Source organism: Candoia aspera, chromosome 2 (assembly GCF_035149785.1).
Source record: "Candoia aspera isolate rCanAsp1 chromosome 2, rCanAsp1.hap2, whole genome shotgun sequence".
Classification (NCBI taxonomy): Eukaryota; Metazoa; Chordata; class Lepidosauria; order Squamata; family Boidae; genus Candoia; species Candoia aspera.
The window spans coordinates 40,507,348-40,534,102 of NC_086154.1; the positions used below are offsets into that span (position 1 = coordinate 40,507,348).

Sequence of the window (26,755 nt, forward strand, 5' to 3'; positions counted from 1 at the left end):
TTGTTTCAGTCTAGAAGCCAATAATTTACCAGTTTTTTCCCCGTTCCCAATAGTTCTGTTTTATACAATTTAATGAATATTCAGTACCCAATGAATACAGATGACCAAGTTCCAATTTAGCAGATAAAAAGGCTAAATATAAATAAGTATATCATTCCAAAGTAGGATTTCTTGACTAAATATCCAAAGCTCCTTAACCTTCTTTTCCAAATTACTGGGCTGAAATGTTTTACCTTATTCTTCTATGAAGCATTCCAGATGGTTGTAAAAATAACTCAAATTACGTGTTTTATTAATATTTGTGTTTGTCTTTTTTTAATTATGTTTTTTATTTTCAATGTTTCGTTGATCACTCTTTGTGCTCATGTGTAGTTTTCATGTATCAAAATACAAACAAAACCAAGACACTCTGATGAAAAATGAAAGCTATGATCTGGTAATATTAAAGGTAGGTTAGTTGTAAACAATAATATAACTGAGACTGGTATACCAATTAGGAAAAAAAAAACACTGCCTATCACAGATTAATTGGTCTGTCTGGTAGAATAAGAAAAGAAATACCTCATGCCTTTGTTCAGATGTGCTAACTGCACCACCTAGTGGCATTCTCAAATTACTTTTCCATAAACAGCTTGTAAAATTACAATTAGCAGTGTGAAACCCTGAAAATACTTTGTTTGCATTCAAGATGTATTCCAATCTATGCACTCCTCCAAAAGAATGCTAGTACTGACAGAATTTACAAGCTGCTTTTAGAAGAGTACTTCAGAGTTCATGGTTTGTGCATGGGTATCTATGATATTGAGTATTCTAATAGCCTTCTAGTATTTTCTTTATTGTAGCGCAAACACTGTCAGTTAATCTCATTTTTTTGTTCTGGGGCTGGATATGCTATATATCTATGCTTTTCTTTTTTTCTTTTTAAAGAGTCACAATCAATTATAGATCTTGTATCACCTCCTACAGATTAAAGAAAGTTGCACATTTTATGGAAGAATTTTCTCTCTATTGTCAGCTCTCAGAATGGCTAGATATATTTGGAGAACACCATGTTTGTACTGTAAGGCATAAGCAGTAAAATGCAAAAATAGATATTTTATTGAAACAGTGGGGGCCTGATTTTTTTTAAACTGCCTACACTTCACATAATATATTGACTCATATGTGGATGAGAGGTCTGAGTTGGCTACATTTTACTAACTTCATTCAGGCCTCTTGGGAAAATGACAAGTCAAATACCTACCTCGTTGGGATACTTACTAATACTTCATTCTCCCCACTTAAGCACTCCTTAGGAGTGTAAATTCCCAATTGTATAAGCCACTGAAAAGTTCACCAAGCTAATGAGAGGCTTTTCCTGTATCATGTCTGAGGATGAATTCAGAAGTTATTTTTATTGCATTGCTTGCAACTGTGCCAGTTAAAAACATGTAAAATAATCTAACAACCTTTTACTAGAGCTACAATAAGATGAAACCTCCACAAACCCCTTGAATACAATTATTAGCTCCCCATTAATTAACGGCAAAGGGAGGCATCTCCACCCAGATATCTACTGGTAAGAAGGCAGAATACATTTGACTTTTTTCTGTATCCAGTCCGATCTCCCTTCTGAACATGAACTGGATGTCTTTTTCTTTCTCTCCACAGAATTAAGGCAAATTAATCCATGGTGGATATTAGATAGTTTGGAGAAACATTCTTTAACAAATTAGTCAGTTTGGTGTAGTGGTGAAGGTCCTGGCCTAGAAACCAGGAGACTGAGAGTTCTAGCCTTAGGCATGAAAGCAGGTGGGTGACTTTGGGTCAGTCTCCCTCACGCCAACTCATCTCACAGGGTTGTTGTTGTGGAGAAAAGAGGAAGGAGTATTAGGTGTGTTCACTGCCTTGAGCTGACCAGATATTTAAAAAAAAGGCAGGATAAAAATCTAACAACAAATGGTAACTGGCTGGGTTCCCAATTGTGCTAATAAAAGCATGGCTTATAAACTACAATGGCTGGGTTCACTCAACGTGTAAAGTCAACACCAGACACACGTCACCACGGTTGGCTTAGCATGTTGTGCGAGTTGGGTCTGTGGTTTCTCTAATCTGCTGTTCAAGTCTATGGCCACCACTACTTCTGTGCAACAAGTGTCCTGCTGCTGTGAAAAACCTTCACCTTTTTCCACCTTGCAGCTTTATGAATCACAGCCTTCCCCAAACTATCTACAGATCCCTGGCTTGCATAGCCATCTGCTGTGCTTGTTTCAGATCATCAGAATGTCACCTGGTCCTCTCAGGTTTGTTCTCATTAGAGGTCCAAGCTTTTCTAAGACAACCAACTTTTCCTGAGTCAAGCTAAACTCCAGTTTACCACATTCACTTTGGTTTCTTTAGCGAAAAAGGGGTTTTGGCACTACCTTTCCAAGGACTTTCCCCCCCTTTTCCTTTCCAGTCAACCTAAGAGCTCCTGAACTTGCTGGCGGTCTCACCCTGAACTACTAGCCAGGTCTGAGCCTACTTAACTTTCCGATACCAACCAAGGTGACTGGGCTCGAAGCGTAAAGCGACCTCGACTCCTGCTACTGAGTGGTTTTGTGCTGCCTCCTTCCATAATGTATCTTCAGCTTCCCAATCTGCCCTAGAGAGCCCTCGGTTTACCTAAGTTACAATTTACTAAAGTTGAATCAGCCTGACCAGCTCCCAATTTGGGCTGTATAAAACTGTAACTCCGCCCTCTAGTGGTCATCCGGGTTTTTGCAGCCCGAGATCTAGTACAGTAGGACGCAACCGTCAGGGCGCCGCCCACCTCGCCTCCTCCACCGCCCCTTCGAGCAGCCCCAGCAGCGTCCAGGCGACCGTGAGCGGCCCGCGGAGCCCCACCCTCCGCTTGCCTCCTATCGATTGTTCGGCGCTCTTCTTCAACAGCCCTTTCTCCGCCTAGGCCGAGCGGCCCTTCTTCCCATCGGCGTTTCTGCGATCGATAGACCGCTGCCTGTAAGAAGGCCCTGTCGCTTCCTGGGCAACCGGGGCGGGATTCGGTCCCTCGGCCGTCGGGGCCGCCGCCTCCGCGAGGCTGAGGTGAGAGTTGCCCCTCGCTCTCCTCCGCGGGGACGCATAGGTCCGATGGGGTCCAGTCGGAGAGGGAGACCGTTCGCCGCCCTTCCTGCGGTCCCGTTCGCCCGCCGCGCTCTCGCCCTTCACTGAACCTGGCATTGCTTGGGGTTTTGTCCCCCTGCCACGTTCTTGCGCCTCCCCCCATCCTGATGCCTGTGGGCGGCGTTCACGGGCCTGCGGGTTTCGGGATTCCGGGGGTAAAGGAGCAAGAGCTGGCATTCGCCCTACATTCCTGCTTTTCAGGATTTCCATGATGTTCGGGCTGCCCCTTCCCTCCCTAAGAGCCCGAGTCTCCGTTTCTGCTTGTCCTGCCCTCTCCACCATTTTTCGATTTTATATAAAAAAAGTAACATAGGAATATCGGTTCTTCCCACTTCTTTTCCTGACAGTTTGGGGTTAGGAGCTGTGGCAGAAACAGTGATGAGTAAGAGTACAAGCAGTCTCCATCCTTGTATTCAGGGGAAATGGCTTCTGTCAAATACTATCTTGCAGTTGTTGACTGTAGAAAAGGGAATCGGCCTACTTTTGCTCTTGCCTCAGAATCTGACGCCTTAACTCTCTTGGTTCATAGAATCAAATCATGGAGTTGGAAGAGGCCAGTGCAAGATTTAGATAGTAAATTAGTAGAAAACCCATTCCTGGCTTGGTTAAGATGCCAACATAGAAGATTGGAATGAGGTTGCTCTAATGTTTTAAACAGTATTTCTTTGTGTCTTTCTTACTTGTGTTCTATTTTAGATTATTAGCCACCTTGATAAAAAAAAATTCTACTTGTTTTAAGAGTGCTAATTTTGTTTTACACTATAATTTTCATCCCCCCCCCCATCATCTGCCAGTGGTCAGACATTGTACCATTGAAATTCAGAGCACTTTTGGAGGGGAATCTGGATGCCTCATGTAAGGACATCTGAATCCAAAGGCTGCTCACACATGATGTGATTTAAAAAGGGCTTGTTAATAGAAGATGAATGTAGTGATATGCTGGGCATTAATTGTGCATCAGTCACTGTGGATTGTATGTGTGATGCTCAGAGGAAGTTGAGAGTTAATGATGCAAAAATTACAGAATAGCATGGCTCCTTTTTAGTACATCTTAGGTACTTCATCTGCCTTTGTCTTATAGGCCTTGCTTGTCCAGATAATAGTATAACTTGTTCCTTTATATTTCTTGCTTGTGGCATATTATTCTAGTGACAAAGTTAACTGTTATTTCCAGGAATTATGAGTTTGTATGTTCAGTGATTTGGCCTGGGAAATTTTCCATAGGTCACAATTATCCACATCAGGCAAGTTTGACACTGGTAGTCCTCGAGTTATGATGGCAATTGGGACTGGAATTTCCCTTGCTAAGTGATGCACCATGTCAAGTGACCACATCACTTAGTGACGGCAATCCCGGCACTCCGTGTTGCCATCATCAACCAAATCCCACCGGTTGTTAGCCAAGGACCCACCCGGATCTAAGTCATTCCTGGCTTTGTCCCTCCCAGCCCTGAACCTTGATTCTTCCAAGTTAAGGGACTGCCTCCCCTTCAACTCCCCCCAACTGCATATCCCCCCCATCTGTGCCCTTATGGTCACCCTGCATCCTGCCTTGCGGGGCAGCAAGAAGCCCCAGAACTGTGCAGCTCTGGGGCTGCTTGCTGCACTGTGGCTCAGGGGCTTCTTGATGCGCCACAGCTCTGGGACTGCAAAAAGCCCCTGAGCTGCAGTGCAGTGTGGAGCCATAGCTTCCCCAGCCCAGCCCTGCAGTGCACATTAAACCATAGCCACCCCAGCCCAGCCCAGCAGCGTAAAGCCCCAGCCGGCCCAGCCCAGCAGCGTGGCAAGAAGCCGCAGCTGTCCTCAGAACCTGCACTCTTGAGGCCCTACTGTCCTGTGCTCCACTGTCCCAGCTGACCTTTGCTGTCTTCTTGCTCCAGTTGCCGATGAGGCAGGCCTGGCAGGGCCCTTCACAAGGCAGCTGCTTACCACGTGAAGCCTTTTTCCTGAAGTCTTGGGAAGAAACTGCTGTGTGCAACCTCGGGAAGGCCTTGTGTGGCCAGAAGCTGCCTCACAAAGGGGCAGGCCAGGCATGCTTGGTCAGCAGTGGGAGCAAAAAGATGGTGAAGGTCAGCTGGGGGTTGCAGGGTGGCAGGAACTGCAGAGTGCAGGGGGCTAAATGGGCAGAGATGGGGGGCCAGATGGGTGGGTGGGTGGGAGTTGTAGCATCCCTATGGTTGTAAGTGTGGGCAGGCTGTCAAGCGCCCAAATTTTGATCACTTGACCACGGGGGCGCTGCAACAGCCATAACTTCATGGACTGGGTGTAAGTACCATTCATTCAGTGCCATCGTAACTTTGGTCGTAACTCGAGGACTACCTATATCGAAGTTCTATTATGTTGGTTTTTAGGCAATTGCTCTAGAAGAATGAGAAGCTAAAAGTACAATGCAGTTGCCCTACTTTGTTTCTAAAATTCCAATAAAATAATTTTTCTCTACATATAGTTGTTAGCAAACCTAATAATATAGCTTGAATTTGTTTTTTTTATTAACCTAAAATAATATAGGCCCAATGTTTGCACAAACCATAGATATTGTGACAGATATCCTAATCTGAATTGGCATAAGAAAGTTTTACAGAAAACCCACATTTTTATATGGGATCGTATTTCATGTGACTAAACTCCTTGATCTTTTTCGCTCTTTCAGTATTGTCAGAATGGTGATTCCTTTAACATATGGAATCAGCAACTGAACTTGCCATTTAGTTCTCTAAGCATTCATAGTCAAAATCATTGCTTTTCAGTTTGAATTAATTTGTTACATCCCAGTTCTGTTCTTGTAAGCACCAGTGTGAATCAAATTTTCACTTAATGCATTCAGCATATCAGTTCAGTATAAAAATGTTATGGCTTGCATATATAGGAACATTTTGCAATTTTAGGACTATAGGGGAGCAAAAAAGGATACTGTGGATGTTGACATCTTTTAGTTTTCTTGAAAATCAAATTTTGTATAGTGAAAAGCAAAATATTAAGAAGTCAGCTTTAAAAATAATTTAGAGGATCTTTTTTCATATTTAGGTATTTTTAGTGAAATTCTTGCCTTATTATATGGAACTTGAATGGCCAGCTTGATATATACCAGTCGTAACAAGAGAATGTAACTAGTGTGTTAGAGGAAGAAAAAATGCATAATTTAAATAAATAGGTTAAACATTGGATTGGATCCAGATTACAATGAGTTTTTAACCATGATTCAGTGAGTCTTAGTCATAATTAACTGCAATTAATTGATCTGAGTTTTCTCTAACCATGGATAGATCTATTTGCAGCTGATTTATAGCTAAAAATTAAGGACACTTGGGGAGTCCATTAATATCTTGCCACACATATTTTATGTGCTCACCTCAGTGTTTTGAAACCTTTTCTTACTATTCTTGCTTATTTCTTTCACTCTAACTGCTTTGTTTATCTTGTTTAGTCACTGTCTAATTGATTAATTCAAATATGCTGGATGTTTATCAACAGTATGCGTTCTATGCATATTTGCTTACATTAATTTCAGTTAACTTATTGATTTATATAATATGCTTTTAAAATTGCCTTCTTTTTAATTCCTACTCTTTTTATCTAAAGGAAATAACAGTTTCTGTTTCTTTGAATTTAGGCTTGCCTTATAACAGCTATCTCTGTCTGTCTGTCTGTCTGTCTGTCTATCTATCTATTTTGTCTCCTCCCATTGGGGGACTCTGGGCAATTTACAATAAAATAATCAATTAAAACAACAAACATACAATATAAATACGATATTAAATATAAAATTAAATATAAAATCACTCATAATAAATAAATATAAAAATAAGGGTAAAAAGGTAAAAAAAATCCAAGTAGCAGAAGAATCTGATACAGCCTGTATGTGGGAGGAGTGGTCTAATATAAGATATAAGATATCTAAGATAGTGGTCTAGCTATATCTGTTTGGTACCCTTCAAATCACACAGCATAGACAATGATTTGACTGACAGCATGCACCATTGTTTAGAATCTGTAGATGGTGCCACTTTGGGGAAGACTGTCCTGCAAAATTTAGGATGGCTTCCAAAGGCATATAAAAAGAATATTTTTCCTCACCAATGAAAGATTTAGTGTACATATTCTAGAACAGAAAAATAGTCTATTTCCATAGTCTATGGAACCTTCTTGGGCTGGGACACATTTGGAATTTTGAAATCATGTGGGATGCATCATGATTGTTAAGGCTTGCCTCACAAAATGGCAATTATTATTAGCACAACAGTCCACAAAATTTCTGTTTATCAGAACATGAACAATCCCCATGTAATACTTTCTATAATCTTAGATTAGTATGAGAGCAAAAGGCATCATTGTAAACATATATGATGTTAGAGGTGGTTTTGCAGCATTCCAGCTTCATATTTACTTAATTAAACATTTACTTAGGAATCCTAGTGGGTATTTATAGGAGGTATCTGGAACATCTTGGAGACTGTGAGAACCACATTGCCTATCCCTTGGTCTTCTGAAATAGAATCTTAAAAGAGTTTTATCAGAGAAAACATATTTACCAAATTAAATAGCTTCTTCCATTTAAAATTACTCTTTGCATCTTTTTTCAGGGGAATGATTTGCAGAAAAGACCAGAGCAATAACTATTTCCTCACTGTATGTCCAGTTCTTTACCCATGGCATACAGTGTTCCACTGCACCTGAGATTTGGAGAGAAGCAATAACCTCAGAGACCTTGCACCATTATGGCAACAAGCTACACACCTCCATTTGATGATCCTGGGGAGGTGAGAGAGGGCTTTCTATGCCCCCTGTGTCTGAAGGACCTACAGTCATTTCATCAGCTCCAATCTCATTATGAGGAACATTCAAGTGAAGACAAAGATGTTAAAGGACAACTAAAGAGTAAGGCCTTTTAATTCCTATTGTTACATATGTAACGCACATCTCTTTGCTTACTACATATATATGTTGGCAGACTGTGTAGAAGTATGTAAGTCTTTATTAAGATGAATAGAAAGCCAATTATTAGTTGCATAGGAGGATTATGCATCTGATACGGGAGCGGGTGGAGGGACTTAACAATGAAATGGGTGCCTTTTTAAGGCACTCTTCACCCTTAAACATGCCTAAATCCTCCCCAAACGTAAAAAAAAAAAAAAAAACCCTCTCTATTCTGGGGTCATGAATGCTCTAGAAGGAATGATGGCCACACTTTTTACACCCAGGCTACACAGTGTAGGAAATTGAGTACAAACAATGTTTTTAATTCACTTGTGATAATTAATAACTTGTTGGTGCATCTATCTTTCAGAGTCAATAATCACACTAATATAATTTACAAAATTGTTTATGCTCCAGAGGGACAAATGCTTAAAATATTTCTCTCGTTAAAATCAGTTGATGAAACTAAGTTGAGTTTAAGATGCTGAACTTTTATCAGCTGTTTTAGACTAGTATTCAAGGCACAGTATCTGATAGAATAATCTTTTTGTACAATATGGTCCTGCTAATGCTTTCACTTGTTTACATCACTATATTACTGGCATAGTGTAGTAGTCTGATGTGTTCCATTAACATAGCTGATAATTTTTTATTTATTAAAAATACAAATAATGTCACCTTCCCTCTTATGGCAAATACAGTTAAGGCTCATAAATCATGGGAGGCATATTGATGATGTCCACACATTACCCAAGATATCTTGTTATCAGGAGCAAAGATATCATGTTAAAAGCAGAGTGTTTCCACATACTCTGCTGTGCCTATATGACACAACCTAGCAGTTGACAAACAACAGAATCCCTCACCAATGCTATTTTCTTTGGCATAACTGATAAGCCCAGTAATTGATATTTCAGGAAACCTCTAAATGTGGATTTAAATCCCCTTTTACTGTAAAAAATACAATTCACAAACTGTTTTATGAGGCAAATGTACTAAGACGACAACATGGATATTTAGACTGTAAGCCACTTGGGAGCCTTTAATAACTGTTGTTTGTAAAGTAATAGGTACATACCATGCATGCAAAAGTTAAGGCATCACTGTTCAAGTTATGTTTCAATGTATCCCTATGTGAACAGAAACTAATATAATCTGTCCATGGTACAGGTGAAGTAAGACTATTTTTTTTTGCAAATATGAATCCATACTTAAAATTACTATGCAATTGTTTACAGATTGAAAATAAGAAAACAATGAATGTGATAGGTGCAGAAGTTTGGACTGTGGAATAGTTGTCCACAGTTCTGCAGTACAGCATTACTTATTCAACAATTTACTTACTTACTTATTTATTAAAGAGATTTATATGGCTACTGAAATCACGGTGCCTCTGGGTGGCTTACAGAAATAATGATGATCAAAAACAATGATCTGCAGGGGAAAGCTGGCAAAAGGAAACCTTTTCTTTAACCTCATCATGCAAGTCATTATCTAAAGTTGGCAAAAGAAAGCCTTTATAAGCCAAAAGTGTTTTGGAACAAAGTGCTTTGGATTAAGGAAACAAAATTTGAACTCTTGGCTACAAACACAGACACTTTGAGTAAAAGAGTGGAGCATTTGAAGAAAATATTGCCAAGAATTAAGCAAGGGAAGTAATGGGACTTAATAAAAACCTGAAAATGGTGAAGCTTGACTTGAAATCTTTGGAAGTCTTCAACATGCAGCTTAGGAAGTCTGTTTGTTCATCAAGTGAACAAACCATTTAATTCAGTTAAGAACTCAAATGAAAGATACAGCTCTCTGTAGACAGGGCCCTTTGGTTGGGCTGCATACAGAAGATAGCTAGAGAGACTTTTCAGCACAGAGAATCTATCCATACTGAATCCCTCCAGATTATGAAAGAAGTGAAGTACTGGACTTTCAAACTTGGGGTCAATTACAGACCTTCAAACAAAGAATGTAAAGTTGATAAATAAGAATGGATTTGGTATGGGGTAGCTAGCTAGCTACTGAAAAGCCATGACACCAGGAGATAGAAGTAAAAGGTAATACTAGATATGCCCATCTGTTATTTTAAATAGCTGATTGTGAGAGTGAGGGCCATTAGAATTGGCTGTGAGTTTTCTGGCTGAAATGGTAATTTGTGATTGGATGGGTGCTTGGATGTGTCTTAAGTACTGTGGTGCAATTCCCTTAAGTTTAATTAATGAAGGATGCACACAGGCAGCTACATGCTGGCCCCTGAGCTACCACCTAAGTAACTTAGTCATTCCTGGTGGTCTTCAAGTTTTTTTGCTCTTGTTGCCTTAGTCAGAACAAAAGAGATACTTCAGCTAGGGTGCCAGAAGAATACAGGATACACTGTACCTAGCTATCTGATACCCTGATTTTGGGAAACTAGTGCAAGTTCATTAATAATAAATATCAGTTTAGTGCTGTTTGCTACATAGCATTTTAGCCATACTACATACTGTTTCACAAATCATGTTAATGTTTCTAGGTCCATGTACATTTCTGTCCCTGAGGACCCAGACTAAGTCAAGCTACTTCTAGCTGTATGTCTTGCTGATTGTCATGGTGATTTTGACGCATTAGTTTCATTATATTTTCAGACATTCAGAGTCATTCTTGAAAGTACTCTGATGGGATGCAATGTGGCATGTAAACAGCCCTTAGTCACCATACAATTCCAATCACTGGCTACACAAATTAGTAACAAAAGCTTAAGAATAGTGGTAGCCATTAAGGTACAAAATAATTGTAATATGTTTGTATGCTAATTATTGGGCATTCCCCCCCTTTTTTTTTAATAGCCAAACACTTAGAAATCCATTCACAACAAAACACAAACAGCAAGTGATTGTGTTGAACTGTTAATTTCCTTCACTTGTTACAAGTTGTTTCCCAGTTCTCTGAAGGCTGTTAAATGCGTCATTGTTCTACCTTTAGAGCACTCTTGCCTTCTGCTTTGTCCAGTGTTCTGTTGCACAAATTGCTTCCCGAATTAAGTCTATACAGGGTACAAACTATTCCTGTGAGCTGCCAATAATTAGACTGGTTGGCTAATTGACACATTTGTATTCCCAACAGGTCAGACCAAATAGGAGATTTTTTCAGGGTTGTGTTTTATGGGCATTTTTGTAATTCTTCTCATCTTCAGATTTTATTGCAAATTTCAGAATAATGTGCATCCCATTCCTGTGAGAGAGGAGAAAAAACTGCTATGATATCTGCCAAGGAAATCTGAGACAGAAAGCCAAGCTGAGAACAAAGACTTAAGGTTTCCATTTTGCCACTTGAGCTTGTCCATCTAGGAAATGCAGCCTGATTTGGGGTTTTTTGGGGGGGCTGGGTGTTTTTAAGACATGCTATTTTGCTCTTAAACTTTCTTATCCAGCCAAAAGGACAAATTGAGTTTAAAAATCTTGTGCCAGCTCATTCTGGGATGTTCTGGAAATTGCAAATTGGATGCAGGGGCATCTCCATGCTACCCATGGGTTGGCTACCCTAGCACAGAGACAACTATAAGGAAGCAAGTCTCAACTATCATGTTCAAATGTATAAACAGAATTTGTGACGTACATCATTTTATCTTGTTTAGATCTTGTTCAAAAAGCAAAAAAAGCAAAGAATAAACTCTTGAAACGAGATTATGACCAAAGTGATGGGGGGTCTCAAGAACGATATGAATCTTACAGCTATGGTGGAGTGGATCCGCGTATGTGGGAACCCCAAGAATTAGGTAAATAATCAAGAAATCTTCATTTAGAACAGGGATGGATAGCATGTTACCCTCCCAATGATGCTGAGCTGAAGCTCCCTAAATATTGAAACAATAAAGCTGTAAACGTTTTATTAGTTACAGTTAGCTGGACATTTTTAACTTTGTAAATTTATTTTTATATTGTGTATAAAGCTATATAAATATACTGTACTAACTTATCTGGGAGAGAGCACCACTGAAATTTGAGAAGATATATATTGTATGCTACTACGAAGACAGTTTGTAATAGGCAGTGAATTTGTATAAAATGTATGTATTTATTTGATGCTAAAAGCAAAGTAGACCCAGCACTAGCAGTAATTAAGACCAGCAGAAAATTCCATAATAGAAATATGTCTTCTTACACCTATTGTGGAGTGGATCCATATATGTGGGAACCCCAATATCTTATAGATAGAAATAAATTGTATTTTATTAATAAAGACTAGAATACAGTATAGTTAATACTTAGAGCAGTAGTATGAAGACACGAACATGCTTTTATGGCACATTAAACTGTGTTTAATATTAACCATGTGTACTAGATGATGTGGCAAACCACATCTGGCTGTGGTTTTTTACTGTAACACCCAAGTGTATAATTACCCTGCATGCACAGTGGGGGAAGGCCAATCCTTTTCCAGATTCCTTCCCCTCCCCACCAACACCCACTTCTCTGTATCATTTTTCTGAAGGACTAATGGCTGCTTAACTGGTTGGACCAGTAAAGAGAAGAGTAATTTGTTTATGGCTGATATTCTCTCTAAGCCACAATCTGAGCTCTGAACTCGGTTACTATGTCCACTGTGTAGCTTATAGCACTCCAAATGGTCCAAGAGATACCATTTTTTAATCCTGAATTTCAGACTGAACAGCAAATTTGATAGAGAGAAACAGGAGCATGACAAACTGCCTGCTAACTGAATATCTATGGTTGAATTATTCTGTCAAGTTTCCTAACTGGTTATCTCATATTAGGTGCTATAAGGAGTCATCTTTCTGATTTTAAGAAACACAGAGCAGCCAGAATTGATCACTATGTTGTGGAAGTCAATAAATTAATAATCAGGTTAGAAAAGGTAAATAATTTGTAGTTTCAAAATTTTAACTTAATTTTGTTTAATTTTTATTTCAAAAATGTTTTTATCATGTCTTTTTTTTCCATCATCAGCTATTATAACATTTATTTGTTATTTGTTTAAATAATTCATAATTATATAATTCAAAAGAGCATTTCTTGGTGAGGTGCTATCAACAAAAAGAAGTAACAATAACTGTAAAGAGATGTCTGTTTTCACATTAGTTTTAAATATAGAGATTATTGGAGGAAAACCCTTTGGTCTGTAATTTACTTTAACTTAGTATCCTCTAAGGCACAATATACTTTTGGCCCTTGTACGTTTGCTTAAGTCTCACCTACCATTGATATATAACAATTTAAAAAGTACAACCAGAAAATTACTTGGCAGAAAAAAATGCTGTCTAGCCCTACTTTAACATTTCTGGAGTGTCCCATTAATAGCAATACTAATTAATAGAAAATCTGTGAAAAATGTAGTGTTCCCTTTCTGGTCTAAACACTACACAATAAGGAACTGAATAGAAATTGGAATTAAGGATCATAATGTTCTTTCTTTAGCAGCTTTAAGATTTACTTTTTAGTTAGAAAAATTCAAATACCTTACTTCTCAATCTCCATTTTATTATTTGCTTTTCGTTGTTGTTCCCCATTCAAACTTTGAATTTTAAAATATAAAGATTTCTCTGAATTTTAAAATATTTTTCTATTAATTTTTTTCACTGTCGGGATTTTATTAATCTGCTGGTCCATTACTAAGATGATATAAAAGATATACTTAGGGGAGGTATCTGATTCTTAAGAAAAGACGTTCAGGGAAAAGATTGTTTAAAAAACGGATTTAATATATGTAAGACTATTTGAAGTAACGTGACAAATTATACAGTAAAATTCTGTATGTAAGTCTAATTCTTGTTAATTTTCTTTTGGTCAGCTTACTTCCTTTGACAGAACAATTACAGATTCTGCAAAGATAAGAGGTAAGCACAAAGAAGTAGTACCTTTGCTAATATTTTCTACTAGGATTTCATTGATGATGTCTAATAGGTTTATTGTGTCTTATTGCAGTAATAGAGAAATCTGTTGTGCCTTGGGTTAATGATCAAGATGTGCCATTTTGTCCAGACTGCGGCAACAAGTTTAGCATACGGAACAGGCGCCATCACTGCCGCCTCTGTGGGTCCATCATGTGTAAGAAGTGCATGGAACTGGTCAGCCTCCCCTTTGCAAGTGAGTACAGTGGTAGGATAGAAGTCCCTTAATTCCATTTTCAGTGTTTATTATATTCTGACTTAGAGTCACTCAAACATTATTAAGGTATGAATTAAGAATATAGCTATGTTTTTATGTCACTTGCCAAGCGTCACTTGCCAAAAAGAAATGTGATAGATAGATAGATAAAATGTTTGTCACAAAAATGAGTAATTGCCTTCTTCCCCAGATCAGATATCCAGTTAAAGCAATAGAGGAAATTTTAGGAGGATTGGAGGACATATTTTTAAGATCTTCTTGTTTGTTTGTTTTTTAGTAGCAGCAGTGGGAAGTAGTGACCTTATGTGTGTGCATGTGTGCACTGGATTTTCAGAGGGTTTTGGTGGGGGAGGTGGCTGAGGGTTCTTCTTCCAGAAGAGCAGTTGGCAACTCAAAACTGCATCTTATTCTCCCAGAGTCGCTCATGATTGTGTCATTAAAAATTCAATACAACAATAGCCGTTTTAGGTGGCATGATTTTTTCCATGTTTTGGCAAAAGCTGTTTTGCCTTTTAAAAACTCTAAACCCCAAAATGTTTTTAGAAAAAGATAAAAAATTACTGCTGTCCCCTTTGTATTGACATCTCTACTGCTTTTACAAGTCACACATAATAATAACTGAAAAGTTTCTTCCCATCAAAAATGAAATATCCCATTACTACAGACATTTGACATTTGTCTATTTAGTAGCTAGATTTCATCAGATACGATGCAAAGATATTCATATTTACTTTGAACATAGTATTTTAAAGTTGAAGAGAGAGAAAACATTTTGATTTATATCTTCCTAATAGAGTACAGTTTCATTGGGGCTCCTGTTTTATATGTAAATGGAGTTGAGCAGAACTGAGACTTTGAAGCTGTGTTCAAGATCAGTGTTCTGTCAGCAGGGCCATTACCTTGTGTCAGTTATATGTTGTTGGTCTCTCCTTTCAGGCAAACTTACCACTGCTAGCAAGGAAGTCTTGGCCTCTCACACTAGCCCCAGCTGCTCACCCAATAGCATCCAGGGCTCTCGACGAGGGAGCATCAGTAGCATAAGCAGTGTCAGTTCTGTCTTGGATGAGAAGGATGATGATCGAATCCGTTGCTGTAGACACTGTAAAGATACACTGCTCAAAAGGGAACAACAGATTGATGAAAGGGAGTACATACCAGATATTGTGAAACTATATGAGGTAAAATCATGACAGAGATCAGGAGTTAAATGAAACTTATTACCAATATCATATATAATAGTTGTAATGAAAGTAGATCTAATACATTAGGGCCTGTTTGTATTAAAGAGGAAACAGTAAGATTGCTTATTGATGACAAGATTTGGTTTAGCTTTGGTGATTAGAAAATAACAATTTGGCTGAAATAATCTTGGAAGCTTCCCAATTCATTGTATCAAAATCAGAATCTCACTTTGGAAAATCTGAAGTTATGACATCATTTCTATTATTACTGAAGTTGTGTTACCCTTAACTATTATGGGAAATCAACAAATTATAATCTTTTGCATTTGACAAAAATGGATAAAATTTGCAGCTATTGTTGCATCTTCAGAGGGATGCCAAATTTCAAACAGATTGATCCAATTGTTTCAAAAATTTAGAAGCTTTTCAAAAAGAATTCGACCAGTTTGGATTTTTTTGAGTGACAGTTTATATGAAAAAAATTATTTGTTATAAGTGGTGTAGGATAGGTATAGAATTTTGGTTTGGTCCTTGTAAAACTCATTTAGCAACATGTCACCATTGTTAGGATACTGCATATAGTTCTGGTCATCACACCTCAAAAGAATATTGCAGATCTGGGAACAATACAGACATGGCCAGCTAATTTATTTTCTATAGGCAAAGTTTACCATTTTTAGTAAGCTCTGGTGTGGGCTGGTCCATGAAATCATGAAGAGTTGGAAGCGACTGAACGAATAAACAACAAGTAAAGTATCAGTTGTATACTGTACACTGTTGACAGAAGAAAACAGATTCATATTGCTTGCAAAACTAGGATCTTACATAGCATTCAATAATATGTGAACTAGATTCATTCCAATTCTAACAGCTCAGACAATCTTTGTAACTGAGGTGATCATAGGGATGCCCGTGTCCTCCACTTGCTGTTGACTTGTCAACTTCATGAATCCATTTTGAAGGAAGTTGCAGACCCTGCATTGAGGGATTTAAGCAAACTGGTAATCTTATAGATTACAACAGTTTAGTGGCCTGTGCTTGTTCCATAATCCAGTTAAGCGTCAGTATTTTTTTGTAGGAAGCTTCTTTTCTGTTTGTTGAGTAAACATGCTCCACATTTTAAAAGTTATTTTAATAGCCCAGTATAAGCATGGCCTATCTGAATTGCTAGGATTTGAACAATTGAGATGGAGTGCAAACCTTTGAGTATTTTTCTCACTGGCATGGTTGGCTTCTGACAGTAAAGATGTGCAAAAATAGATTAAAATTCACAATTTTCTACAAGCTTAAATGCAAACAAATAGAATTCATAGATGTGTTAAAATAGTGATGGCTAAGCTTTATATAGATACACACATTTCATGGTGGCAGACCCTTTGAGACAAGAAACTCTAATAAAGAAGTTTTCAGCCATATGTCTGTTGAATCTATAGGAGCAACCTATTCAGCATTACTTTCCTATCCACTATAGAAAAGCTGTTTACCTTAGAAAGTCAAATATTTCACTTTGTCTAGTAGGCTCTGATCACCTTAATTAATAGATCTTGATCCTGTATAGAATTAGAGTTAGGTCAACTTAACAAACTCATATAAAGGAAAGGAAAAATAGGATGCATATAACACATCCGTATTTGAATTATTGTTGCGAATAACGTAATTTTAATCTGTTGATTTCTTTTACTAAACAAGAAACTCCGACTTTGCATGGAAAAAGTTGACCCGAAGGCCCAGGAATACATAAAGATGGCAGAATCATTAAAGTAAGCTTCTTTAGTTGTTGTTTTTTAATTGAGTATGTCTTGAGCATAAACACAGAGGAAAGAAGATGATTGTGTTATTTAAAAGAAATCGGAAAAGCCAAATATTAATTAGATATTAATAACTATAAAGCTGATATATTGGAAAGATATCTTTCAGTTTTGTAAAATCTCAGAATGTCATACACAGTTATTATTTACTGTTTCTTTGGAACAGCTGTCTATTACATTTGTCTTATTATTAACTGAGACTTAGAACCAATTGTCATGCTATATCCAAAAGTCTTCTTAATTTTTTTCCCCACTGTTAACTGTACTGGGTGATACTTACACAATTATATTTTCTGAAATTTATTTAATTTATTTAAATAAATAAAAAGCAATAAATAAATAAATGAATAAATAAACTCACCATTAAAAACTTCAAGCACCTCAAAAACAAGCACTCCTCCATACATCAGCATCTAGATTTACTGAGCTCCAGCCTCATCCTAGCCCAATGTGTACACTTTCAATAACAGCTACTCTTACACTAAGCAGAAAAGGAGAGAAACCATGTAATATGAGAAAAGTATTTATTAAATTATTGAGCCAAATGTATTTCAGAAAGATTTAAGGAAAACGTTTAGATGTACATTCTGTGTTAAGGTGCATTGTTTATTGTATTTCATTTTCTTTATATATATTCCTTTATTGATACTGCAGAATCTGTGAAGAAAGATCATTCCAAAGACCTATGTTTTATGTAATAATAAATTCCTTTGTTATAACAGAGTCTCACCTGCTTGCCTCTCCCTTCCTCAATTTTTATTTTTTGATTACTATTATGTTAAAGATAATAGTAGTTAGGGCTAAGTAGTTTGATTCTGAATTGATAAAATAGTAGCTCTTTCAGCATGAGAATTTATCCATGAATCCTTCATCATTTTTATAATAAAGTTGTTGTGTGCTATTTTTACCATGTCCAAATAAAAAAATCCCTTAGTACTTGTTCAGAAAGAGTTAATGTGTTGTAACTATTAAATGGTTGTTTTACATGACATTTTCTCTCCTGGATTACATAAAATAGTGTGCATTTTAGTAAGATGATTTATTTAGTAAGTTTATTCCTTCATTCAATTTATAAGTTGCCTTAGTCATCCCAGCAACTCTGAGTAATGCTAGCATGAATTCACCACCCCTTGGACCCAGTCATGAATCATTTGCCAAGCAACTTTGATCAACCATGAGTGTCATGAGTACTGAGGGTTGTGAATATAACATACAGGTGACCATACTGACAGCCCTGAGAACCCTCTTCAATTCTTTGAGACTCCCAGCCTCAAACTCCTTCCAGATAACAGGGCGAAGCCCCACCCCAACCAACCTGCCCAGCCAGAGTCCAGCTCAAAATAGATCTGAGCAGCTATTTTTGTTAAATGCCTGGAATACTCATCATAGCAGTCTTTAAGATGTTCTTCATGCCCCTCCTTCCCTAAAAAAGTAATCCCCAAAAGGGCTACCTTACACCTTTCTAATAAGGTTAAACTGAACTGTGGACATTTTTTGCAGACAGTGGCAGTTATGGTTATTTATGTTAATTGTTTGAAACAAGCAAGGAAATCAGACTGAAAAGCCTGGGGGAGGAAGGTGGAATTGGCAAACCTTAAAATCACTGAACTAAAAGTGCTAATTAATTGTGAATTATTAAGTATCAAGGGGAGAAGAACAGCTTTAGGTACTTCCATTGTGCTCCAAGTTTTACATAACCTACCAGTGGCAAGACATTTATGAACTTAAGTTAAAGGTGGAACAAGAAGTTGGGCTTGTTGGTCTAAAGGCCCCTTTTATCTCAGTAATTCTCTGAGTTTTATGAATGGTGTTGGGAATTTATTTTAGATAATTCTAAAGTATATAATTAGCCCTCTCTGTATTTCCTGTAATTCAGTTCCCTTGATCTTTCCTGTCACTCTTAAGTTTCCAACAACACAAGACAACATTCCATAGATTGATAGAGTAGATACTGATCTATGAAATGTCTGTCATAATATATTTCTTAGTCTTTAGGATATGGAGTTTGAACAGTAGTATCCCTTTGTAAGATTGCTGTGCTTTTAATTGAAGATCTCAATTTGTAGGTTGAATCCATACATTAAAAAATAACCACCACTTTGAGTTGGAACTTGCTTAGATAAGTTTGTGCAGGATTACTTTCATACAAATGAATGCTTTAGCTTTTGAAATGGTTCAAAACTTGAAAACCTGATCATTCTTCCCTACTTTTGTCAATTAAATTTCTTTAACAGACATTTAAAATAGATTCTTTGTTATTCCAAATTCAGTTTTTTGAATCTAAATAGCTTGTAGTAGAAAACAACAATATAAGTGATTAATAAAGTGTGTTTGTAGGTGTTCATATGAGTATGGTGAGAAATACAATTTCAGAAATTTAAAAGGTAAATACCAAAAACTCTAGGACAGAACCAAAGTCAGAACCAGAATGGTCAGCTGGTCTCTGTAGTAGGTGACGAGTATGTGTGTCCTTATAAGTGCGTCTTTCTTCTTTAAAAGCATTACTGAGCTTTGTGATGCTAATCCTGAATCAAGCTGCTTCACACCCTAAAGGTGTTTATCAATGTAGAACTAATTTTACTGAACTAAATAATTTCCAGAGAAATTGATGACAAAAAAATGCACCAAGATCTATATTTAGTATTCATGATTTTTTCCCCTTTTTTCATAACTCATTCACAGTTCATGAATGGGCAAGAATAGCGTCTTAGATGAGGCAATGGCTATAAAATTCTTTATGCCAAAACTGCTGAATTTATATGGATGACAATTTAGAATATTTAAGTGTGCATGCTTTCTTTCAGTGCTGGAGAGGCAACATACAGTCTTGAACATGCTAACAATCTTAGGATGGAAGTGCAGAGAATGTATGAATTAATAGATGCCTTAAGGTAAATGTAAAAGATGGTATTTGTGTATTATTATTTTTGTTTGGTTTTATATTTTTTTATTTTCAATGCAGATGAATATTTATTTTAAACAAGACATAAACTTGGTGATATATATTTTACTGTCAAAATAAATCAATGCTGCCAATTACATAATGATTTTACCAATACTTGACATTATTTAAAATTTAGAAGTTTTTAGAAAATGTCTGTTTAACTATCTGCCTTGTGTTTGTTTCTCTTAGCTGACTGTTATGTGGGTATTTCTAATTCACTTCTTTCTTTCTTTGTTTCAGCAAGAAGATTCTGACTTTAGGGTTGAATGAAGATCCACAACCTCATCCCAGAACTTTACAGCTTCAGAGGATGATCAGATATTCAGCCACACTTTTTGTTCAGGTAGGTTATCTATCAAGGATGAGCTGCTTTTAGACATATTGGTTCACCTAAGACAATACCAGATTATATATTGACACCTAAACATTTTTCAGGATGTTATAAAACTTCTCATTTTGTTTTAACTATTTGTATAATGAAAATAAATAATTGTTAAATTAAATTATCAATTGTTAAACACTTCCTCACCTAATTACCTGTAAGTTGTGTCAATAGCTATGTTGGTATTTAGAAGGCTAATGAAATTGTTTGCGTTGTGTGGTAGCGATGGGAACGATTTCTCAGTACTGTAATTGGATTCTAATTTTGCAAGCTCTTACATGATATGGGGAAAAAATCCTTGTTACACTATGGTGTTTCAAATAACCTAAGCCCAAGAAAATAATGTTAGTCTGTTCTCAGGTTTTGATCGACCTTTTACCTCCTTTGTTTGGAATTGCATTGTAATAATTCTGAGATGCTAACTTTTCATAAAATTGTGTAATTATGGTGTTGGAAAGGACCACAAGTCCAACCTTCTGCAGTGTGCAGGAATGTCGATTAAACTGTTCTCAAGATGTGCCTATCCAGTCTTAAAAATCTCCAGAGATGGACAATCCACAACCTCCATAGGTAATCTCTGGAGAACATCCCACATCTTTGATACAATACATACTTCTAATGCTGCTAGCTCATAGTCACTTTGTTATCAGTGACCACACCCAAGTCCTTCTCTGATGTAGTTCTTCCAAGCCATGTATCTCCTATCTGGTATGTGTGCCCTGTATTTTTCATCCCTAAATGAAATACCTTTCCTTTCCTTTTTTTTTTTTTTAAGGACATCCACCTGGTTCAGATTAGATCGCAATCTCATTCTGTCATTCTGGTGTTTTAGGAAGTATATTTGATCAATGCGTTTAAATATGTGTAAATGTTCTTTTTCTCTATTATCTTTGCACTTTAGTTATGTTTTAAAAAAAAGGCTAGACTGGGAAGTTGAAAAAACATCTCAGAAGTGGGCAATTGCAAGACACTTCCATATTGCTGCCAAGAAAATTATAGAGATATATTCATGAAGTCACCAGGAAACAAACTTCATTTAGAAGGGACTTGACTTACTGCCTTTAGTGATCTCTTGTTTTGAACATTGCTATTTGATACTACGTATATTCAATCACATTTCTTTGACACATAATTTGAATGAGTGGGCATTGTTTATATTTAACCACTTAAAGTATAATTGAATATATACTTTATATATAAACATTTTCTAGTTTTGAATAAGATCTAAATCCTAGTAGCCTATACCCTTTAAAGTGATATTTTGAAAAAAAAATCCTTAGGAAAAATTGCTTGGCCTAATGTCTTTACCGACCAAAGACCAATATGAAGAACTGAAAGATAAAAAGAAACAAGAATTGGAAAGAAAACTGCAAATGGAGAGACAGGCAAGTATTTCAATCAGCATATATTTCTAACAATTATTTTCTGTTTATTCGTTCATTGATTAAAGTATTTCCTTTCTGGTAACCTTTTGAATTTCTTTTTGCCAAACAGTTGAAATTAGTGAGACATAAGTCTACAGCATATTTAGAATCTGCTTAATAAGAATGACTTTTTAATATTTCTTGTTTGAGTCAGTTTCTTGTGCTCTTTTGGAAAAAATCCACATCTGTTTTAGAAATTTCCATAATTTTTCATAAAATTTCCAAAATATTGTAGCCAGGAGAAAATCTGCTCTTTTCTCAGGTTTTTGTTTTGTTGTACTCTTTTCACTAACTTTATGTTACTTTATTTTACTGTTAGTTTAGGAACATTTTATATTTATATGTATATTTGTATCTAAGACGTATGGTTTTTTACTGTATTTTAATCTGTATTTTTAGTTTATTGTAAACTGCCCAGAGTTGCTTCGAGATGGGCGGTGATGAAATTTGAAATATAAATAAATAAACTTATTTATCTTATTGAAATAACAATCATATTTCACATTACATTTAAGAATATAATTCATATTTTTAAAAAGATTGGGGAGGTGATTTATCAAATCTCTTGTGAGGTAATAGAATGATCATTCTACTGTCCTAGAAGTAGTTTGACTACCCTCCCACCACTCAAAGAGAAGAGTCATTCTTTGAGATCTAGTCAAAGTGGCAGGAGGGCAGAAAAAGTTTCAATTGTTATGAGAGAATAAAAGAATAAAAATCACTGGAGCCTTCTTTATATTCTTATGGAGATGGCTGTTTACCCCATGTGCAGAAGTGTATCATGTACTTGCCAATTCTGCTTAGCTTCAGCTCTGAAACTGCAATGATCCTGTACAGGAAATTATTTTTGTTAAATAAGTTTTAGATAATTGTGGAGATGAACCATTGATGAACAGATAAACAGTAAAAAAATAATCCTTCATAATCCATCATTTTAAAGAGTTATTTAGAAAAATAATTAAAAAGGTGGGATAGTAAATAAATAAATAAAGATTGCCATTTTTGAGGTGGAGAAAAAAAAGTCCCAGGGGGAAAAAAAAGGAAGACCCCCTCCCCTCCTATATAATTGCCTTTCTGTCCCTCACAAATCTATACTAAAGGGAGTGTTGGCAAAAGGAGTTGCTGAAGCATGGACTCTTCATGTAACTTGACTCCTTTTAAATTTTTCCTTGCTTTTTGGTTAGGAAACCCAGAGACGACTAGAAGAGAAGCCAGCTGTCCACACTTCCAGATCCTTAGCAGCATCCAATGGTGAGGTACCCCAAACAAAAAGGGTTGCAGTCAAGAAAACTGAAGGATGGCTACCCACTGCTAGCATATCTCGGAACCAGGAACTTGCAGACCCACTTCTTCAACAGATCAATAATATCACATCCTATATTAAGCAGGCAGAGGAAGCAAATCGTTTAGATGAAGTCCAGATGCTGCAAGAGAACCTGCGACAACTTCAGGATGAGTATGATCAACAGCAAATTGTCAAAGGCATGGAGCTTTCTAAAAAGCAGGCTGAGATGGAGGAAATGCAAAGAGAACAATTGCAGATCCTTTGTGAAAAAGAATGGAAAAGAGATCATAAAAAAAGGATGTCTCAACATTCACGGACACGTTCTCTGGATTTCAGAGAAGTGAAGCATGATAAACTTGAGATTGAGAAGGAAAGCATAAACCAAATAGCACAGGCTTTGGATCTAGATATGGTTCAGAACAAATACTCTGGCTCCAAGGCCCCTTCCCCAAGTGATGGTGACAGATTTCCAGATAATGAGAATCTGGTTTTGGTTTGCCAACCTCTAAGAGCCTCAGAGCATGAGAAAACCTCCATAAAACCTTTTGAAGATACTTTACTAATCAGCCCTCCAAAGGGTGACCCTGATAGTCCCTTTGCTGAAAACTCTGCAGTGGCTTCCTTGCCTACCAATGCCTTGCACAGTTATAAAAGAGATTACAATCCATTTGATGAGGAGGAGGAGGAGGATTGTCAGCAAGCAAATGGGATAGCTGTCAGTGCTCCAAATCCATTTGAAGATGCTGCTGGAAATCCACTTTATACACCTGTAGGAAATCAAGAATCTGGGAATCCATTTGAAGAATCATTGTCTTCCTCTTTGAATCCTTTTGAAGTTGAGAGTGATAATGAAGTTTCAGGAGAAGATATCATAGAAGAAGAATTACTTCTCCAACAGATCGATAATATCAAAGCTTATATTTTTGATGCCAAACAAAGTGGACGAATGGATGAGATAGAAATATTGACTGAGAATTTAAAAGAACTTAAGAGCACACTTGCAAAACAGAAGGAGAAATTGAGCTGCTGAACTAGAAACTATATCCACAGTTTTGCAGATCCAGAGTGAGGAAAGGTCAAGGTAAAATGAGAAATACATTGCAAAGGCGTTCAGAAGCTGAACCAAGCTTAGGCACTTTGGTATAGGAATTTCCACTATTCAAATCTGCAAATAAAGTCAACACTATTTAAAAAGTTATAATTACCTGAAACTGTTCTTCAAACACTGGAAAATGTATTTAAAACTTAACCATAATCCATGTTGTGTCCCAACCCTAATTTTAGAGCATAATTGTATTTCTCAGCACCTGCATTATCTCTGATGTAAAATTCAAAAAGGGAAAAGGGGGTTTTAAAATGCAGGAAATTATTTGCAGTCCTCAGACTTCTAAATTGATTTTCTGTCAGCAGGTAGGGTTGTACATGCTTCAAAAATAATTTAGAAGTGCTTGAAACCACCTCTGGGCTCCCCATTAAAGCAGCAGTAACTTTTCTCAGAATTGTGCAGCAGCCTGAAAAAGGTTTTGCTGCTTTAAAGGAGCTTGGTGCTTACGTGAGTCCAGAGCATTTCCTCAGAATCCTTTTTGAAGCTTGCACAGCCTGGTTAACAAGGAAATTAATATTGTCTTACAAATTTTCAGTGGGATTCAACTGGTATCCTGCCATCTTTATATTTTGGGGAAGCAGAAAGAGAGAAAATAACTCATTGTTCAATAGAAGGAAGCCTTTCATTGGTAAAGCAACAGTAGTTAGAATTCATCTCTGTTGAGCATTAAACAAAGTATTGAATTCATCAAAAGAGAGTAATTGCCAGATATGCTCAGAGGAAGTATTAAAAAGCAGGTTGCTGAAATATTCTGATCTACAGAGTATAAAGGCCAATGATCTGTTTGTGCAATACAAAAGATAACCTAAAGTCATGCCTAACTGGACATAATGTATTCCTTTTCTTTCTTTTACCTGTTCTTCAGGTGATTAAACTATTTATTTTAATAGCTTTTTCCAGCTAATTCTGGACTATACCTTTTGTAAGGATGTTGAAAATTTGTCACTCTCCCAAAACAACACAATTTTCAGGCTTGTAGAAATGTCATAATAGGTAAACTGCTTTCTGCTTGCAGAAATTAGGAGATTTGCATCCAGGAGAACTGCTTTAAAGAGAGCCATCCTGGCTGTCCACTTGATCAGAGCATCAATTAAAAACTAGAAGATCCTGTCCATGTTTCTTCCTAACTTTATCTCTGTCTAGGATTGAAGGAAATTTTCAGTCTAGAATTGAAGAGAAAAAATACTCTTATAAATCCTGAGTACAAGAAAGACCCAAATGAACACATTTCAGGGAAAGAAAAAGAACAGTGTTGATGTATTGGCACAATTTGTTGTTTGGAGGATTTGTGCAATCCCTGTTATACTAAATGGAGGCTATGAAATTCTTAGGGTTGAGCTATTCATTTGTAAAAGTGAAAGATTTTTTTCTTTTATTGATCTGCCAGCAGTGAACAGAAATGTTTAGGGACTGTTAAATAATTTCTGATTTCAGTTGTACTGAATGAATTTTATTTGGTTGCATTTAATTATTTTGGGGACTTAAACCAATTTTAATTGTTTACACAGGAAGGACTTACTTGGAGAGTATTATGGATTTATGGGAATGGGAAGAAGGCTCAAGTATTAATCATCAATCTGATTTTGGAAACTATTCCGATTTAGAAATGTTGGCACAGATGATACTGTATGCAGTATAGGTGGACACTAAATGTTACATTCCTCAAAGATTAGGGGTAGTAAGGTCAAAAACTAAGGCAGCACTTTACACATTAAGCATTATGTATTACATGTTAATCATTTTCCATTTTTAGCAGGGAAAAACTAGCTTAACTTTGATTTCATGCATTATAACTCAGCTGAACTCAGTGGCAGCTTGTTTTAATGAACTCCAAGTTCCTGTAGAAACTGACCTGAACACTGCACACAGGGCTATATTCAAAGGATACTTTTTATGGGTTTAATTTTTTTAAAAAATGGGAGCATCTGGAAATGAACTTGTGGTGCATTCCACAGGATTGAATTGGAACATGAGCATAAAGAAATGATAAAATGTATTAAAAATGGATACCTATAAACTGAGCTAGCAGCAAAGGTGCAGGGATTGTTTAAGGTAAAACTGTATTTATTAAGGACAGCAAGGCAACAAACTTGATCTGTCACTCTGTGTAGTCCAGCCAAAATGAATGTTTCAGTGGCTTTTTAAAAACATATTTCCTTGTGACATACACTCTGCCTTGTTTTTATGTATGCCATAGTCTAATACTTTAGAAGTATAGTATTGATGTATTTTATTAATATGTTGGTTGTAGCTCTGTAACTGCAAGTGAATGTGGAATTATCTCTCTTGATAATCCAATGGTCGTCCCACATTTTGTCAGCCTTCCATTTGTGCTTCTGAACTGATACAATGAAAATGAACAAGACCATACCATTATGAGATTTAACACTAATGACATTTGTTTGTACATTTGCATGCACTAGTTTGTAAACTTTCTGATGAAATAAAGTAAGATTTTTGTTTCTGTGAGTGTGGA

The 26,755-nt window shown here is 36.7% G+C and overlaps 1 protein-coding gene across 1 annotated transcript; it reads left to right on the forward strand.

Moving 5' to 3' along the window:
- The first annotated feature begins 2,975 nt into the window (after positions 1 to 2,975).
- RBSN (rabenosyn, RAB effector) lies at positions 2,976 to 26,748 on the forward strand. Its single transcript, XM_063291650.1, has 12 exons — positions 2,976 to 3,063; positions 7,722 to 8,016; positions 11,660 to 11,800; positions 12,800 to 12,900; positions 13,834 to 13,879; positions 13,968 to 14,129; positions 15,087 to 15,328; positions 17,021 to 17,091; positions 19,944 to 20,030; positions 20,324 to 20,426; positions 21,746 to 21,850; positions 23,074 to 26,748. The coding sequence occupies exons 2-12, from the start codon at positions 7,857 to 7,859 to the stop codon at positions 24,202 to 24,204; spliced, it is 2,349 nt and encodes a 782-aa protein (XP_063147720.1). The 5' UTR covers positions 2,976 to 3,063; positions 7,722 to 7,856; the 3' UTR covers positions 24,205 to 26,748.
- The last annotated feature ends 7 nt before the right edge of the window (positions 26,749 to 26,755 follow it).

Excerpts from the sequence above, each read along its gene's own strand:
- RBSN (XM_063291650.1), top strand. The coding sequence starts at position 7,857 with ATGGCAACAAGCTACACACCTCCATTTGATGATCCTGGGGAGGTGAGA. Across the intron at positions 13,880-13,967 it reads AGATTCTGCAAAGATAAGAG|TAATAGAGAAATCTGTTGTG; the intron begins GTAAGCACAAAG and ends GTCTTATTGCAG. Across the intron at positions 15,329-17,020 it reads ATATTGTGAAACTATATGAG|AAACTCCGACTTTGCATGGA; the intron begins GTAAAATCATGA and ends TTACTAAACAAG.